At 44.5% G+C, this 17407-nt stretch overlaps 1 protein-coding gene across 1 annotated transcript; it reads right to left on the reverse strand.

The window, feature by feature from the left end:
* Window positions 1-2916: 2916 nt before the first annotated feature.
* Window positions 2917-16952, reverse strand: Xrcc2 (X-ray repair cross complementing 2). Its single transcript, XM_021191489.1, has 3 exons — window positions 16839-16952; window positions 10404-10485; window positions 2917-3737 (listed from the first exon to the last, which is right to left on the reverse strand). The coding sequence occupies exons 1-3, from the start codon at window positions 16875-16877 to the stop codon at window positions 3022-3024; spliced, it is 837 nt and encodes a 278-aa protein (XP_021047148.1). The 5' UTR covers window positions 16878-16952; the 3' UTR covers window positions 2917-3021.
* Window positions 16953-17407: the final 455 nt, after the last annotated feature.

Below are 17407 nucleotides of genomic sequence, written 5' to 3' on the forward strand. Positions count from 1 at the left end.
CTTGCTCAGCCTGCTCTCTTATAGAATCCAAGACTACCAGCCCAGAGATGGTCCCACCCACAAGGGGCCTCTCCCCCTCGATCACTAATTGAGGAAATGCCCGACAGCTGCATCTCGTGGAGACATTTCCCCAACTGAAGCTCCTTTCTCTGTGATAACTCCAGCTGTGTCAAGCTGACACAAAGCTAGCCAGTACACCCCTAGTAAACAGGGTCAGTATTTTAAGACCTGTAACCACTCATATTATTCTTTTGGTCCTATGTAGCACCCTGCATCTGCTACCTATATAGTTTAGGACACACCTCCACACCTCTTCCTTCTCTTTAAGGCCCTCTCCACACAGGCATTGGAATTTCCATGGTGCTCATGAAGTTCCATTAGCATAACTTTTAGTTTACAAGAAATTTTTTTTAATCAACCAGTATTCCTAATCTCATCCATCAGGCCAGACAGCAATCTTTCCAAGTTAACTAAATCTTTGGTCTGACACATTAATATACAATTGACAATTTAGGTTACAACAGAAACTTGTTGTTTTTTAGTCATGTTCCTGAATAATCCAGTCCATCAAAGAAAAGGGAAATGCAATCACATCAAGGGTAGAACTCTGCTAAGCCCTGCAAAGCTGCCTGTCCCACACTTTACCAGATTACAGGGTAGAGAGAAGAGACTGCGTTTGCATGTCTTCTATAGGCTAATAGCACTGTAAAAATGATAGATTCCATAGGTCATTTTTTAACCTTACCACAGGGAAATTATGAATAATTAATAAATTATTCCTGTGTGACATGTAGAGGTGCATATGTGTCGTTCTGACAGGCTGACTTTGACCCCTGAACCCCACAAGATGGCAGGGGAGAACCAATCCCGAGAGCTGAACTCCACCCCTTGCTGGCACACACAACAATTTTTTTAATTAAAAAAACGAAAATATGAAATACAGAAATGTTTAAAATTGTATTAATAAACCACTTTATTAAAGCAGCGTAATTCCTCTGTGCATTGTAAATATACAAAGATTAAGTAGAGCTCTCATCCCTCAGCAAAGCAATGTCTCCTTGCAACAGGAGTCACTACAGAAAACCACAGGGATCAAGACAAAGGGACCAAGGGAGCTTGTGATGCCTGCCCATCATCCATCTACAGCACTTCCTGTATCAAGGCTCAGGGCTATAGCATCTCAGAAGAAGGGGCAGAAAGACTGTAAGAGCCAGAGAATGGGATGTCTGCTGTAACACTGGCTCCTAGAAATGTCACGAGAAAGCTCAACAACATGGGTGCCTAAATAGGACCTGAGCAATGACAGCACCAACAGACATGCTAACACAGAAGGGGAGAACTCACGGGCCCAGCCCCAGACAAGAATCTACAGGCAACTAAGGACTGAATGCTGAGAGCAGTCAAACAGTCTTCTCAGAGAAGGACACTCTCCAACAGTCGTCGGCCCTAAGAACATACATACAAGTAACATTGTAAGGACTGAGAAGGCTGCATATTTAGGAATATTAGGAATATATCTGTGTATTTATATACAATCAAATTATCTGTATCTTTATATACAATTAGAAAAACAAGGCCAGAAACATGAGTGAATTTGAGAGAGCAAGGTAGGTGGTGTATATGGTAGGGATTGGGGGTAGACACAGAAGACAGCCTCAGCAGCCCTGGGGTGAGTGCAAGCAGGCCCAGGAACACGGGCAGGGCACAGACAGAAGTTACATGGCTGCACCTTCATAATGAAGAGCTTTAGTCTCAGCTTCTCTACAGGATGCTTTTTAACTCATAAACCTGTGGTAATAGGTGTGGACAAAGCCACAAGAACAAAAGGAAACAAGATATTTTGTGACACGGGCATTAACAGGTTTGAGAATAGCAGTTGGTCTGAACATCACATGTGGGCCTTTCCCTGGGTCAGAGATGTATCCTGGGTTCTATAACAGAGAAGACTGAGCAAACCAGGAAGCAGCACCCTCCACGGACTTTGCACTGACGCCTGCCTCAAAGTTCCTGCCCTGACTTCCTTCAAATATGGACTACAATATACAAGAGAAGTGTAAACCAATCGACCCCTTCGTCTCCAGCACTCTTTGGGCCACAGTGCTTGATCACAGCAGCAGTTAGCTTCACTAGGATGCCTTCCGAGCAGTGCAGTGTGCAGTTTCCCTCAGCCTAGAGGTTTCAAGGCATCTAATAGAACTCTTAACAGTTTCAGGTCTATCAGTTAATGAGATGAACAATCCAAAATAAACTTCAGAATTCTAAAGTGAGTACATAATTTCCCTATGTGTGAAAAATTACACAGAACCCCAAATCATAGACATTCATCTTCAAGTGCAACTTTATCAGAATTCTCAGCTCCAAGGAGCAACATTGTTTACCTGGCTACCTCAGAGGCTGAAATGTGATGAAGACTTGCCTGAACTATAGGTCATCCTTGGGTCAAGGGGAACAGGTAGAAAGAAGAGAAATGGGGGAGAGGGAGGAGGAAGACTCAAACATTCCAGTCTCATCTATTTATCTATTTTTCCATTTTTGATTAGGTTTTTGAGGCAGGATCTCATTATGTAGCTCTGGCTCTCCTGGAGTTCACTATATAGACAAGCTTTGAGCTCACAGAGATCCACCTGCCACCACACCCAGCTCACTCCAGTTTCCTGAGGGAGACAGATGAGCAGGTGGCCCTGCGCTTCTTCCTTTGATTGGAACAACAGCTCTGTGCACTCTCTCCAGCCACAGCCTCAAGGAGCCAAGGGACCAGCGGTGAACCCTTCCTAAAGTACTCAGACAGTGACCTAGTCTGAAACGTGTATCATGTTTTGAGCTTCAAAACAAGCTCAGTGGAGTTTAGTATGTTCTGAGTGACCTTCCACACCCTGGAGGGGACAGAACAGCTTCGAGTTTTCTATACTGTTTATATTAATTTCCCCAGAATTGAAAACTTTAGAATCAAACCACTTTAGCCTATAAAAGACTTTTAAAGACTTGCCTTAGTGTACCTAAAAGCCTTTTTGATGATAGAGATCAACAAAACTCCACCCCACTTTCTCTGATCATAAAACTGTGTTTTTTAAAACTGTTACTTTTTAAATGATGTGAAACTAATGAGAACCGGCTGCTCTTGGCCTCGTCGACCCTGGAGAAGATGACTCTGTGCTTCACGACCCTCTGCCAGGCCTTGCAGAGATAGGCTCTGTGATCCAGGTCTCCATCGCATGGGTGCTTGGAGGAAGAAGGCCCTTCTGCTGAGTCTGAGCCTTTCTGCATTAGACTCTGCGTTGTTGCAAAAAGCAGCAAGCGGTACTCAGTGACAAGCCTCTCTAGGAGCTGAGAGCACTTCTTCAGTGTTGACTCCTGCAGGGCCACACTGTCTCCTCCACTGACTCGGTCTATCCAGTAAAAAGATGACAGGCTGTCCACAATGAGAAGGCAGAGAGAGGGGCGACTGCAGAGCAGAGCTTCCAGGGAGTGCAGTGTAAGCAGTAATTGCATGCTGCTGCTGCAGTACGCCAGGAACAACCTGCCGAGGCACAGCTTCATGGTTTCCTCGGAGCTTTGCGAGAGTCTGTGTTCAAGAACTGTCACAAGCCGCAGCATGTCAAAGTGGTAATCTGTATCAATAAATAAGACTTCTATTTGCAGTCCACCCTCTGATTTTGGAAGTATACATCGGGCTGTTAAATGATAAAGCATTTCTGTTTTCCCCGTTCCTTCTGGACCATGAAATTCAAGAATATCACCTGTGTAAAATTCAAAAATGTCAGTCAAGATGCAGCAATGCAACAGTGGGCCACAGAACAAGCCTCAGAGAGCTTTACAGAGAGGTTTATTGGAATATGAGCTAAAAATCTAAATCCCCTTGTTAAAATGGATCTAAATAGGCAAATGCAAATAAATAAGGAAATTCTATGGCATCGCTGAGAAAGGAGTGAGGTTTTCATTGTTGTTTGCTCTGGTTGGTGCTGAGAATGAAATCCAGGTCCTGAGCTGTGGTGACCGCTGACTACCCCACCCAGTAGTAAGAGGGTTGACGTGGTGCATGGCAAACTCCCTGAGATGGGCCCGCATGACTCAGGGTCATCAGATCCTATAGTGGTTGAACCTGACTGTGTGCTGTCATGTAAGTGCACACATATATAGATTAATATAAAACTGGCTTGAAGGACATAGTTACACACACAAAAGCACAAGATAGAACCTGTCAGCAGGCTTTCTTAGTCTCAGGCTTTCTTAGTCTAACACTGGTAGGAAAGCCACGTTAGCAGCTATGTCACTGATGGCCAACCTTGAGCATCACTGACTGGATTAGAAAGTGCCTGGACAGTAATACCTCAAGGCATAAGTGTTACACATACATACAGCAGACATGCACACAGGCAAAATATCCATGCACATAAAATAAAAAGGGGAAAAGGTAATAGAAAAGAGAAATGCAGCTGTGCATGGTGGTGCATGCCTTTATTTTCAGTATTCCAGAGGCAGAGGCAAGCAGAGCTCTATGAGTTCAAGACCAGAACAGCCAGGGCTACAGAAAGAAACCTTCTGTCAAAAAACCAAAGGAGTAGAGTGCTGATATAAGTAATACATTTTAAGTATTAAGTAAGACTCTTGCTTTGGCATGAATTAAACTGAAAAAAAATTTTTAAAAAAGGTTATAGTTAAATTCTTAGTTGAGAGATCAAGTTCATGACTAATGTCACTTCTCTGCTACAGATTAACAGTGAAGTAGGCACAGATCAGCCGTTCCTAACAAATATCACATCTGAATGCTGTCACTAAGATCTTCTAACTAAAGTCCTTGCTGATATGTTTTAAGATGAAATCAGAGCAGTTTTACTGATCTTATAAACATGTACCATTTGTTCCTTAGTATAAAAAAAGGTTCAAATGGTATCCTTTGAAGTGGGATAGTTCTTGTATGTTTATATGAAGTTATGATCTCATGTTTGTGAGCTGTTACCAAGAAAGCTAGCACCCTTGTCCAGCTAAAGTGCTGACCATGGCAATCTGAAGTTAAAAAGAAGATTAAAAAAAAAAAAAAAAAAAGAAAGAAAAGAGAATAAAGAAAGAGAAGAGGAAGAGGAAGAGGAAGAGGAAGAGGAAGAGGAAGAGAAAACAAAAATTCTAGAGTTTGGCACCTGAAAAGCTTAAACTGACTTGGCTGGGGAAATCTGGATGGCTTGGCCCTGACAGCTGTTCCTCTCGGATTCTGGAAGAGCTGGAGTTAACAGACTGAGGCAAGAGCCTTTAGAATACATAAGAGAAAACCCAAAGCAACCACCTTGGTGCCAGCCTAACTGTGTAGCCACACACTGAATTTACAGATCACAATCTACTTCTGAGGAGTTAGAAACTGGGCACTGCAGTAAGCAGCCTCCATCTGCAAATGCATTAAAAATGATTCTACAGCCAAGGATCTTACTGCAACGTAAACTTCCTATAATAGATGCTGGAAGTGTTACTAACATAGAAACCTCAGTCTTGGGTCTGCCAACCAAGTTCTTGTTTAGTTTTACAGTAAACGTAAATAAATGTTAGCACGTGGTTTTGGTAGTAACTAAACGTGATGGTGTTTCTCAAAGTTTCTATAATATTTGAATGCAAAAACCCACTATAAACCCTTTCCCTAATCCACAGTCGGTTTCCTAAGGCCCAGCTCATCAATACAAACACATGTGAAATGGCATGTTCTCTTATAAAGTACAGGGGCAGCTGATCTGCTGTACCAGCAAGACCAGAGTCCTTCAGGCTGAAGGAAACGACAGCAGTTGATGACGAAAGGCAAACAACAGAAGCAGCACAGGCAATGTCAGTACGCAGGCAGCAGGAAGGGTGACAGCATGTCTATGTCCATGGTGACTGATGAGCAGCTGTGCCCACTGGAGCTGCTTAGTGTTAGGCAGAAGTAGCAGCACAGATGACACGAGGGGCCACTGAGACAATCAGACAACAAATCAGCTGTTTCCTTGCCTCAGACATCAAACTATTTTTCTTTTTAGGAAGCTTAGTAGCCCTCATTTCCACTTCTATTCACCACCAACACAATTTAGGACACTGAGACTCCTAACATAAAGTCCCCTTTCAGAGCAGGCAGTGGTGGTGCACACCTTTAATCCCAGCACTCAGGAGGCTGAGGCAGGTGGATCTCCCAAGTTTGGGGCCAGTCTAGCATACAGAGTGAGTTCAGGGACAGCTAGGACTACACAGAGAACACCCCCCCCCCTTCCACAATAATAATAGTCAAGTCCCCTTTAGAAATATCCACATTCAAAAATGAAAGCAACACACACCCTCAAGCTGGGTGTGGTGACAAGACACTTGTCATCCAGCACTCCTGAGGGCTAACCTCAGCTACACAGTGAATGTGAAGTAAAACCTGTATTACTATTTCCAATTACTGTTATTCAGTACAAAGAAGTTTTAATGAACACACAATGCAAAGATGCAATGGAAAGAGTACAAAGGGTGAAGACTAACTATACCTAACAGCAGTACAGGCTCGACAAACTCTTCCAAGCGAAGTGCTGTCAACCCAAACTAGACGGCTAGAAATTAAGACATTAATTAGTGACAAGAAAGAGTAGTCTAAAAATGATAAAAAAGAATGGGGAAGGAATTAGAGTGGTATAGCAGAGGGGCTGGAGAGATGGCTCAGCAGTTAAGAGAGACCCAGGATCCAGACGGTGGCTCATAGCCACCTGTAACTTGAGCTCCAGGGGGGGGGTCAACGCCCGCTTCTGGTCTTCATGGGCACAGACAAAACATACTTATATGTATGATAATAAAATAAACAAATGTTAGGGGAAAAGTATGCCAGAGCACAGTCTATTTAAAACAAAACAAAACAACAACAACAAAAAAAAACAACCAGAAAAGGAGAACCAGAGAACCAGAGAACCAGAAGGTATAAGGCACAAAACAGTGCAAAAATGGTCAAAGCAGATAGGAGAAATGTAAGAAAGAAGCTGGGAACCAACTGAGCGCATCTATCACGGACATACTTTATACAACAGTGAAAACAGTACAGAGTAGACAAGCAGTTTTATTTTGTTATTTTAGTTCTGGGTTTTCCATTATTATTATTATTATTATTATTATTATTGGTTTCTTGAGACAGCATCAGATAGCCAGGGTGGTTTTGACCACTCTATGAAGCTAAGGCTACCCTTGAACTGATCTTCCAGCTTCAGTCTCCCAAGAGTTGAGATTAGGCATGTGCATCACAAGAAGGTTGTAATAGTATCACATACAATGAACTTTTAAAATAAGTTATTATTTTAGATAGTATGTGTATATGTGTATGTGTGTAGGCTAAAAAAAAATATGAAATAAACTAGATGTGTTGGCTACTGATAATCTCAGAATGCTGAATGCTGAGGCAGGAGGACTGCCACAAGTTCAAGGCCAGCCTGGACTACATAGTGAATTCCAGGCCTTGCAAAGCTGCTGCTCTGATCCATTTAAGTGCTTTAATAACCCTGGTAAGGAGAATCATGTGGTTTGTCTTAGTCCACTTAACATATCAATCTCAAGTTTTTTTCAAAAATATTTTATGGGCTGGAGAAATGGCTCAGCAGTTAAGCATACTGACTGCTCTTTCACAGGACCTTGGTTCAAATCCCAGCAACCAAATGGCAGCTCACAACTGTCTGTAACTCCAGTGCCAGGGCATTTGATATCCTCACACAGACATACATACTGACAAAACACCAATTTACATAAAATAAAAATAAGTAAGAATTGTTTCAAAAAACCTTATTTTTAATAATGTGTATGAGTAGGAATGTACATTTGAGGGCATCAAGTGCCTGAATAGGCCAGGAGTGTAAAGCCCTCCTTGAGCTGAGGTGGTTGTGAACTGTCTGATATGGGTTCTGGGAGCCAAACTCTGGTCCTCAGGAAGAGCAGTCCAAACTCTCAACTGTTGAGCCATTTCTCCAGTCCTGCTTCTCAAGTTTTATACACATTGACAAGACTCCTCTATAAGGTGAAAAAATACTTTAGATACTTTAGATACTTGTGTGTGTGTGTGTGTGTGTGTGTGTGTGTGTGTGTGTAAGTGTCACTTTGTGCCCAGGCTAGCCTCACACCTCCGGTGAACTCCTCAGCTGTCAATGCTGAGATTACAGGTGACAGCCACTGCACTCTGCTTACCCCTCCAGTCACTGATGGACATTTGTTTGCTCCCACCTCACAGCTGTTCACATCATATGGCAGTTCTCGCTCCACTAATGTCTGCGGAAGCTCTGCACTGCTCTTAACAAGGACTGCACCATTTCCCTGTCTTAGCGGAGACGTGTGACAGCTCTAGTCTCCTCACAGCCTTGTCAACACTTAGGATCTTGCTTTTGTTTTAAATAGTGTTAACCTATGAGTATGAGGGAAAAGAACATTTTATAACCATGTTATGCATAATGCTCCAAGTCCTAAACATAGGAAACCAGATAGACAGAACTAAAGGGAGAAATAGAAACAGGCAGAAATGTCAATAGCTTACTCACTCTAGAAAATGGGGTAACAGCATGGGCTGGCATGAGTACAGCACGGGGCAGCAGTCACACCAATCGTCAGCCAGAAAGCAAGAGCCATCAAGACAGCACTTGGCCCAGGGACAGGAGAATACAGTCTTCTACAGAGCAAACGGTGTGCTTGAGATTAATAAACCAGCTCAAGTCTCAGTAAATTTAAAAGGCCTGAAATCAAAGCAACATGCTTTTCCAATCAGAAAAGAACAGGGGAAAAATGACAATCTATAGGTCTCTCTCTCTCTCTCTCTCTCTCTCTCTCTCTCTCTCTCTCTCTCTCTCTCTTTGAGACAGGATCTTGCTACATACAACAAACTACCTTAAACTTTGCCCTTCCTGCTTCAGTCTCCTGAATGCTGGAACTACCAGAATGTACCAGCATGTCTGGCTGTAAATCTTCCCTACCTTGGATTAGGGAATAAGAGTCTTGTACATGATACTAAAATATGAGCAAAGAAGAGACATTAGGACCTCCACAAAGTTAACTTTCAGAGGAATCAACACAGCCCGACAACAGTGTGGACAGGCGCACTGCAGCTTCATCTCCTGGAGACACACTGTTTATCTAAAGCAAGTAAAGCCACTACAGGCAATAAAAAGGAAACTTGGTTTTAAAATTAGCAAATATGACATTTCTTCTAAAAACACGGCAAACTGTGAGTGAGCTCAGGTAGAAACCTGCCACATCATCAGCCACCAGGGAAAGATGGAGCAGAACCACAATAGGGTGCTACTCCAAACTGAGCAGGTGCTGTAAGCACAGAGGCGCTGACGACTAGTCCCAGCACGTGGGGGCTCTGGAACCCACAGTTCACTGATGGCCATGAGAAAAATGTGAAGCGCCTTTAGAAATCACTTCGGTTGTCTCCAAAGATGAACAGCACACAGCTGCTTATAACCTAAAATCTCCCTCGTGGGTGTCACCCAAGGAACCCAAACCCCATGTGTCCTGAGAAAGACTTGTACTACACCCATGGCAGCACTGCGCACAGCTCCCGAGTCATGGTGATCTCACAGTCAGACTGTCCCCGGGACAGAATCAGTTACTGGGCTGGAGCCATGACTTAGGTAGTTGAGAGCACTGGCTGCTCTTGCAAAGGACCCGGGTTCTATTCCTGGCACCTATGTTACAGCTCACAGCCATCTGTAACTCTAGTCCTAAGGGTTCCAATGCCTTTTTCTGGCTATGGCAGGTACCAGGCACCCAAATGGTTCATAAACATATACACTGGCAAAACACATGCATAAAATAAGTAACTCTTAAGGGGGGAGGAGTGTACTACTGGTGCATGCTACAAAGACAGATATGAAAGTCTAACTTAATTATAGAAGACCCCCAGAAAGGGCAAGTCCACAGAGAAAGCTGGCTATGGCTGTCTAGGGCTGACCACTAGTACAGATGGATTTCTTCCTGGAATGACAGTTACACATCTGTGTGACTATACTAAAAACTCAATTATAGACCTTACATTCTATATATTACACTGAAACTAAGCTTAAATAGTCAACCTTCCCTGTAAGTTTTCCTAGTATCATACATAGTTAGTCAGTACCTATTTTTCCTACTAGAGAAATGCTAACAGAACAATTGGGAACCTGAAGTCTTCCTTATAGCTCTGCAAACTTCTAAGGAGAAAGAATGAAAACTAAGCCAAGCAGAATTCCCATGAACAATGAGCGCTGGGAAAGAGGCCAGTATATGTGCTGAAGATGATGTCAGACTAGGAAGGCATGGAGCTCCCCGTGCTAGTGTGCCTCACATACACTGCGTCCTCCTAGGGCTATGCGTAGATGTGGCTATGCAGGAGCACAGTGACTCTGTGAGGAGCGTCTTACAGACTTCCCTCTCACAGGCTCTTCGGTTAAGTACTGTATTTTTACCGTGCACCGGTGAATCTTCATCAGCAAACAGGTTGGGTTCTAGTTCTTTCAAGGAGCTTCTGCCTTCAAGTCGGGCAAGGAGCTTACAAAAGAGAGGGAGGGGGGAAATATTACTTAACTGGACACAATGTTCTATCAATTATTTATGTAAATTCCAAAAACCTTTAAGACCATAATTTTGAAGATTTAGAGGAAAATATTTAAAGAGAAATACAACTTAGGAGAAATATTATATTTATGATGAAAAGATGTTATTGTTTATGCATATCTGTGAGTATGTCATGTGTACAGAGGTGCCTGATGCCAGCAGAGGATGTTGGATCCCCTGGATCTGGAGGTAACTATGCTGTGAGCACCAGTGTGGGTGAGCCCCTGCTCTCAACCCCCTTCGGCACAGCATGCTGCTTGGCTCTAAGACTGCAGTCCTGCTAGCAGTAAGAATAAATTTATTTAATGTAGATTTGAATCAAGCCAGTCTTTGGTTTCTCCCAGAGGATCTGAGGCCATACCAGAGCCCTATTCCACCACGAGTGCCAGTGTTCGACATGGAGCTACAGGATCTAATGTTAATATGGTGCTGCTGGGTTTTGGTCTTGCTTTGCTTTGATCTTTCCCTGTACCATGATTGCAGACCACAAGAGAATGGATTATGGGCTTCTACATGGTTTCTAGCATTAGCACAAACTGGGCTCCCCATTGCAGTAGGGTCACAGACCCAGATGCAGCTGGGCTCATGGGCATAAACCAGGGACATCTGCCTGGCATTCGGTGGCCATGGACATCAACACAGACCCAGCTGCAGTAAAACCACAGAGTAAGTCATGGCCCCCTGCAGCAGCATGGACCCAACATTACCATGGCCTTGGGTGGAGTTCAGGCCACTCAGCTCAGTACTGCCCATGAGCAGCATGGCCCACGAACATCAACATGGCTCCAGGCTGCAGCCCAGGCCATAGACATCTGAGTGGCCTTCAGTGGTAACACAGAACACGGACATCAACACAGATCCAGCCACAGTAAGACCATGAACCTAGCTAGGCATGGCTCTCAGCAGCAGCAGTCTCACCAGGCAGCTGGAGTGGACTGTGGGTTAGAGTAAGAAGCAGTTGCCCTGATGTGGGCATGATCCATGGGGAAGGTTGGCTTTAAAACAGAAATTCTCTAAACTCAGAGGCTGTGCTGGCTACTTTTTATTTCATTCGGACCCAGGACAGAATCATCTGGGAAAAGAGAACCTCAATTAAGAAATGTTACCACCAGACTGGAATGGAAGCAAGCCCATGAGGACATTTTCTTAATTAGCAATTGATATGAGAGGGCCCAGGCCTTTGTAGAGGGTGCCATCCCTGGGCTGGTGGTCTTGGGTGTTATAAGAAAGCGGGCTGAGGGATGGAGAGATGGCTCAGCGGTTACTGTTCTTCCAGAGGTCCTGAGTTCAATTCCCAACAACCACATGGTGGCTCACAACCATCTCTAATGGGATCTGATGCCCTCTTCTGGTATGTCTGAGGACAGCTATAGTGTACTCATATACATAAATAAATAAATCTTAAAAAAAGAAAAAAGGAAGAAAGCAGGCTGAACAAACCCTGGGTAGGCAGCAGTAAGAGGCACCCCTTCCTGACCTCTGCTCTCCCTGGATGATGAGCTAGATGACATAATACAAGCTATGTGAGGTAAAGACGAAATAATGTTTCTTCCCAAGTTGCTTTTGGTGAGAGTGTTTTATCACAGGCCAAGAGGCTAGAGCTAGGCATGGTGGGCCATGTCTACAGTTTTATCACAGGCCAAGAGGCTAGAGCTAGGCATGGTAGCCCATGTCTACAGTTTTATCACAGGCCAAGAGGCTAGAGCTAGGCATGGTGGCCCACGTCTATAGTTTCTGATGCTTGGGAGGTTTAGGCCAGGGATCTTATGTTTCCAGTGTTGCCTGGACAATACAGTGAAATTCCATCTCAAAAATTTAAAATATAATGTAATAAAATCAGAAGACTAATTCTTTGCACATGTGAAATTAGACTCCTCAGCCACTTCGAAAATTCAACTGCCCTTCAGGCTTGGATATTGAACAAAGCATTTGTCTATATTACACAGAAAGGCAACTGCTACTCCAATATGATTAAATCCCAGAGTTCTAAATGTATTCCCAGAAGGACTGCTGCTTTACAATTACCTTTTTAAAGCAACCATTTCATAAGGCTAAAAGGAAAGATAAATGCATAAAAGTCAAGTGAAACTATAAGATTTACCTATTTAAACATGACATTCAAAAGCAATTTATAGAGACTACAATTTCAAGTTAAGTTAGTATTTCATTGGCTATATGATTAAGGTTTTTTTTCTTTTTTGGTTTTTCGAGACAGGGTTTCTCTATGTAGCCCTGGCTGTCTTCGAACTCAGAAATCCGCCTGCCTCTGCCTGCCTCCCCGAGTGCTGTGGACTAAAGGCGTGCGCCACCACGCCCGGCTATGATTAAGTTTCAACTGGGAAGGGTACTTCCATGATGGCTCAGCAGGTCATGTGAGGTTTAACTAGAATCTAATCTCTTTGATGAAGAATCCGAAAACAACCCAACTCTAGTCTAGGAACCTAAGGTCAGAATGTCCTAGCTAACTTATCTTAGCTTTCCTTAAAACTGTCTGTCTGGGCAGGAACTCTTTCCAGCTACTGTTCATCTTAGCTGCTGGTCTGCATGGGACCCTGCCCTTAGGCATCTCTTAAAACGACTTGCTTCAAACTGCTTACTCTCTGGAACCCTCCTGCAGCTGCTAAGGGAGATGCCTTGATGAGGTCTCTGCTCTTCAGAACCCTGTGTTCTGGACACCCTTGGGTCCCTGAACACTTGGGTGTAGTCCCGGCCAGCTGGAATCAAGACTTCCCAGTGGCTGTAAACCGAGTGTTCATCTCTGGTGGGCTATCAGTAACAAAAGGAACTTGAACATTTTGTAAAGTTACATTTATTGTATGTCTATGTGTGTGCACATGCAGGTTATGTTATGGCACATGTGTTAAGGTCAGAAGGCAGCCTGTAGAAATCACTCTACTCTTCTAACACATGGGTCGTCCTGGGGCTCAAAGTTGGTTGTAAGGCTTCATGGCAAACCCTTTACCCACTAAGGGTCTTGCCAGCCTCTACCCTCCTTTTTTGAGACAGGGTCTCATGTAGCCTGTGCTGACCTCAAGCTCACTCTGTAACAGAACAGCCTTGAACTCTTGCCACCATGCCTGGTTTTATATGGTGCTGGAGATCAACCCCAGAGCCCTGAGCATACTAGGCTAGCACTCTGCCAACTGAGGGAGTTACATACAGCACCAGCGTTGCAGAAACCTTGGCTGGCAGAATGCTGACCACTTTCATTGGAGATAAAGCCTGGACACAGCCTCCCATCCTCTCTGTATTACTACTTATCTCACTGCTGAGACAAAAACACCTGACAAAGCAAGCGTCAGGAAGGAAGAGAGGGAGAGATGGAGGGAGGGAGGGAGAGATGGAGGGAGGGAGGGAGATTATTTTTGTCTCAATTCTGAGACACAGCCGCCATGTCAGAGGAGGGAGGCTGATCACATGGCATCCTCTGTCAGGAAGGAGAGAGAGCACTAAACACTGGTGCTCAGCTCACCTTCTCCTTTTATTCTGTATGGGATCCCAGTCCATAGGCTGGGCAGAGCCTGCATTTACGATAAGTCTTCCAACCTCAATGAACCCAACCTAGAAAATCCTTTATACATGTGACCAGAGATTTGTTTTCATGGTGATTTTTAAATCCTATCAAGCTGATAATTCAGATAAACCATCATGATCTTCCAACTTTCCCTAAGGAAGAAAAGTTCATTTGCACATGCTCCTCACTATCATAACAGTTTGTTCTAAGACACGGTTACTATAAACCTAAGGTGTCCTGGAGCTCAATATGTAATATAGACTGGAATTTCAGACATGTAGCACTGGCCTGGACAGAGGTCTTCTAATGGGTATTTTACGAGCAGGAAATACTCTCCTGTGTCCAGCAGTATAAAGGCTGCTGGTAGTGCTGATGGCCGATTCCATGACTGGAGCTAAGGAAGCAGAGGCAAAGGGCACAGACCACTCTAACAGGCACAGAAACGGAGGGAGAGGCTGGGGCACAAAGGGTAACATCTTGGTTTTGCTTTTATCTTGTTTTAAGCTGTGATTTTGGTGGAAAAGGCCAGTAGAAGGAAATGCAGAAACCAACCGTGGTGGTTCTTCCTGTAACTCTAGTACTGCGGAGAAAGAGGTATCGTGAGTTCAAGGCCAGCCTAGTCTATGAGACTCTGCCTCAATAAAACAAAACCAACAAAAAGAAGTGCAAAAGAAAATGGTCATGGGAGCAGCATAGCAAAATCCTTTCCTCTTCATTTAAAAAAAAGTGTTTTCAAGACAGGCAGTGGTGGCACACACCTTTAATCCCAGTACTCAAGAGGCAAAGGCAGGTGGATCTCTGAATTTGAGGTCAGCCTGGTCTACGGAGTGAGTTCCAAGACAGCCAGGACTATACAGAGAAACCCTGCCTTGAAAACAAAAATAACAAAAACAAAATAATGTATTTCAGGGGCTGGAGCAATGGCTCTTGCAGAGGGTTAAGGTTCAAGTCTTACTACTGTCATGACTGAGAACTGTAACTTATTTCCAGGGAATCTGATGATCGTCTGGGTTCTCTGGGCCCAGGCATGTCAGAGGTACACACATATGCGCAAGGCAGCAATTTATATAAGTAAAAAAGTTTGTAAGTCTGTGATTACACAAAACTAATTATTTTTAAATAAATGCTATTTTGTCTTACTTAGTATTTGTCTATGACAAAGAGGCAGCTCTGTAGCTTCTTCTTCCCAATGAAAATCAGACACTGTTATCAATATTTTTGGTATATTATGAAGTTGCCATGTTCAATGCATTTAGAGAAAGCCTGGTGGGGGACCTGGGAGGGAAGTGAGAAACAGTATTTTGTGTGTGTGTGTGTGTGTGTGTGTGTGTGTGTGTGTGTCCGTCAGGCTGCTTTTACACTGGGAGATGCACACTCCACCTATTTCTTAAAGCTCACATCCCAACATTCTTTTTGTTGCGACTCTACAGAACCACTGGCTATTCCTCTAGATCACTGGCTCTCAACCTTCTTAATGCTTCAACCCTGTGGCACAGTTCCTCCTGTCACAGTGACTCCCAATCATAAAATTATTTTTGTAGCTACTTCATAACTGTTATTTTATTACTGTTATGAATAGTAATGTAAATATTTTTTGAGATAGAGGTTTGTGAAAGGGGCAGTGACCCACAGGTTGGAACTGCTACCCTACATGTTGCTCTTGCTAAGTTCACACCATACTGAGCTGTTCCCTCCTCAGCAGCAAACTATTGAAGAGAGTCCTTACAATGCCAGTTCAGGGCCTGGGAACTGTAGCTCTGGTGGCAGATCCTGTGCCAGGTAATCATGAAATCCCGGATTCCATCCTTGGCAGTGGATAACAGGGCATGGTAGCACACAATTGTAATCGGAGCATTCGGGAGGCAGGACGATCAGAAGTTGAAGGTTAGGGGCCCGAGAGATGGATTTCAGTTAAGAATGGGTTTTTGCTCTTACAGAGAACATGAGTTTGGCTCATCTGACACCTTTTCCTCTGGCCTCCAAATTCATCTGCACACATGGGTACACTAACCCACAGACACACATTCATTTACACAATTTCTATAAAGAGAAAGGGAGAGGGAGAGAGAGAGAGAGAGTGAGTGAGAGAGGAGAGACAAGGTTATACTCAGCTGCACAGCGAGTTCAAGGCCAGCATGAGCTACCCGGATCCCCTCTGAACACATGTAAGACATCTCCTCCTACAATTTGTCTTACAGACCTCTTTTGGAGAGGCATGCTTTTACCATATGCTGTACAGCTTACGGAAGTTTCGATTATTACGTTTTGTTTTTTGAGAGGGTTTCATTCTACAGCCCTGACTGGCCTGGACCTACCTATATAAACCAGGCTAACTTCAAACTCATGGAGATCCGCCTCTTTGGTGCTAGGATTAAAGGTGTGCACCACCATGCCTGTTCATTATTTTTGTTGTTGTTGTTTCTTATTTCCAACCCTTGGCTGACAGTACTCGAACCTGTAACACACGTTAACGGCTAACGGTTCCTGAGTGAAATGGCTTGCCTGGCTCTGGAGCGACAGAGCCCAGGGGTATTGTGGGACACCGAAGGCCGGATGCCACAAGCAGGTTAGTTAGAGGCGAAGCAAGCTACCTAAATTCAGAAAACGTCTACAGATGCCTCAACTGGCGGCCCTCCCTTCCCCAGCTCCTGCGGCACAGCTCGCCATCCCTGACCGGTTCACTGGCGGCTGTCGCGCCGCCCCACGGTGGCCCTGGGCGCCGCACGGCGACCTCCCCCTGAACTGCGCCCTCCCGTCGCCCCGCGGCTCTCACCTCCGTCCCGGATTCCGCCCTGCGAAAGTCGCTGCACATCGCCCAGCCAGCTCCGCGGGTTCAACCTACCCGCCAGCAACGCCATTTAGCGAAAGCGCCAAAGACGCAGCCAGTCAAAGCAATGACCCCGTGTGCGCGTGCGCACTGTGCTGGCTCAGCGCCAGAGAAGCCGAGGGCATGCGCAGTAAAGCTGCGGCGCCCTCTCGGTGACGCCAGTCTCCTGCGTTTCCTTTAGTTCTTATGTTCTCTTCTGTTACTCATCTCGACTTGTCTTTATCGGGCAAAATTAACATGTACTTGATTTTTGAGTTTTATTTAGTTTTTTTTTTTTAAAGAGATGAGCTTCCTATGTAGCCGTGGCTGTCCTGGAACTCACTATGTAGACCAGGCTGGCCTCGAACTCACCGAAATCTGCCTGCCTCTGCCTCCTAGTGCTGGGATTAAAGGCGATCACCGCCACTCCCCGCGCTTACTTGTTCTAAAGAAAGTTAAATACACCTTCCTGCCATGGTTGTGTATGCCTGTGATCCTAGCACGCAGGAGGCCGAGGCAGAGATCACCAAGGGTCA

The sequence above is a fragment of the Mus pahari genome, chromosome 2, assembly GCF_900095145.1.
Source record: "Mus pahari chromosome 2, PAHARI_EIJ_v1.1, whole genome shotgun sequence".
NCBI classification, from domain to species: Eukaryota; Metazoa; Chordata; class Mammalia; order Rodentia; family Muridae; genus Mus; species Mus pahari.

Bases quoted from the DNA above. Each gene is read 5' to 3' on its own strand.
- Xrcc2 (XM_021191489.1), bottom strand. From the start codon at position 16,877: ATGTGCAGCGACTTTCGCAGGGCGGAATCCGGGACGGAG. The intron at 10,486-16,838 runs GTGAGAGCCGCG...CTCTTTTGTAAG, and splicing joins GGGCGGAATCCGGGACGGAG to CTCCTTGCCCGACTTGAAGG. The intron at 3,738-10,403 runs GTAAAAATACAG...AATTTTACACAG, and splicing joins TGAAGATTCACCGGTGCACG to GTGATATTCTTGAATTTCAT.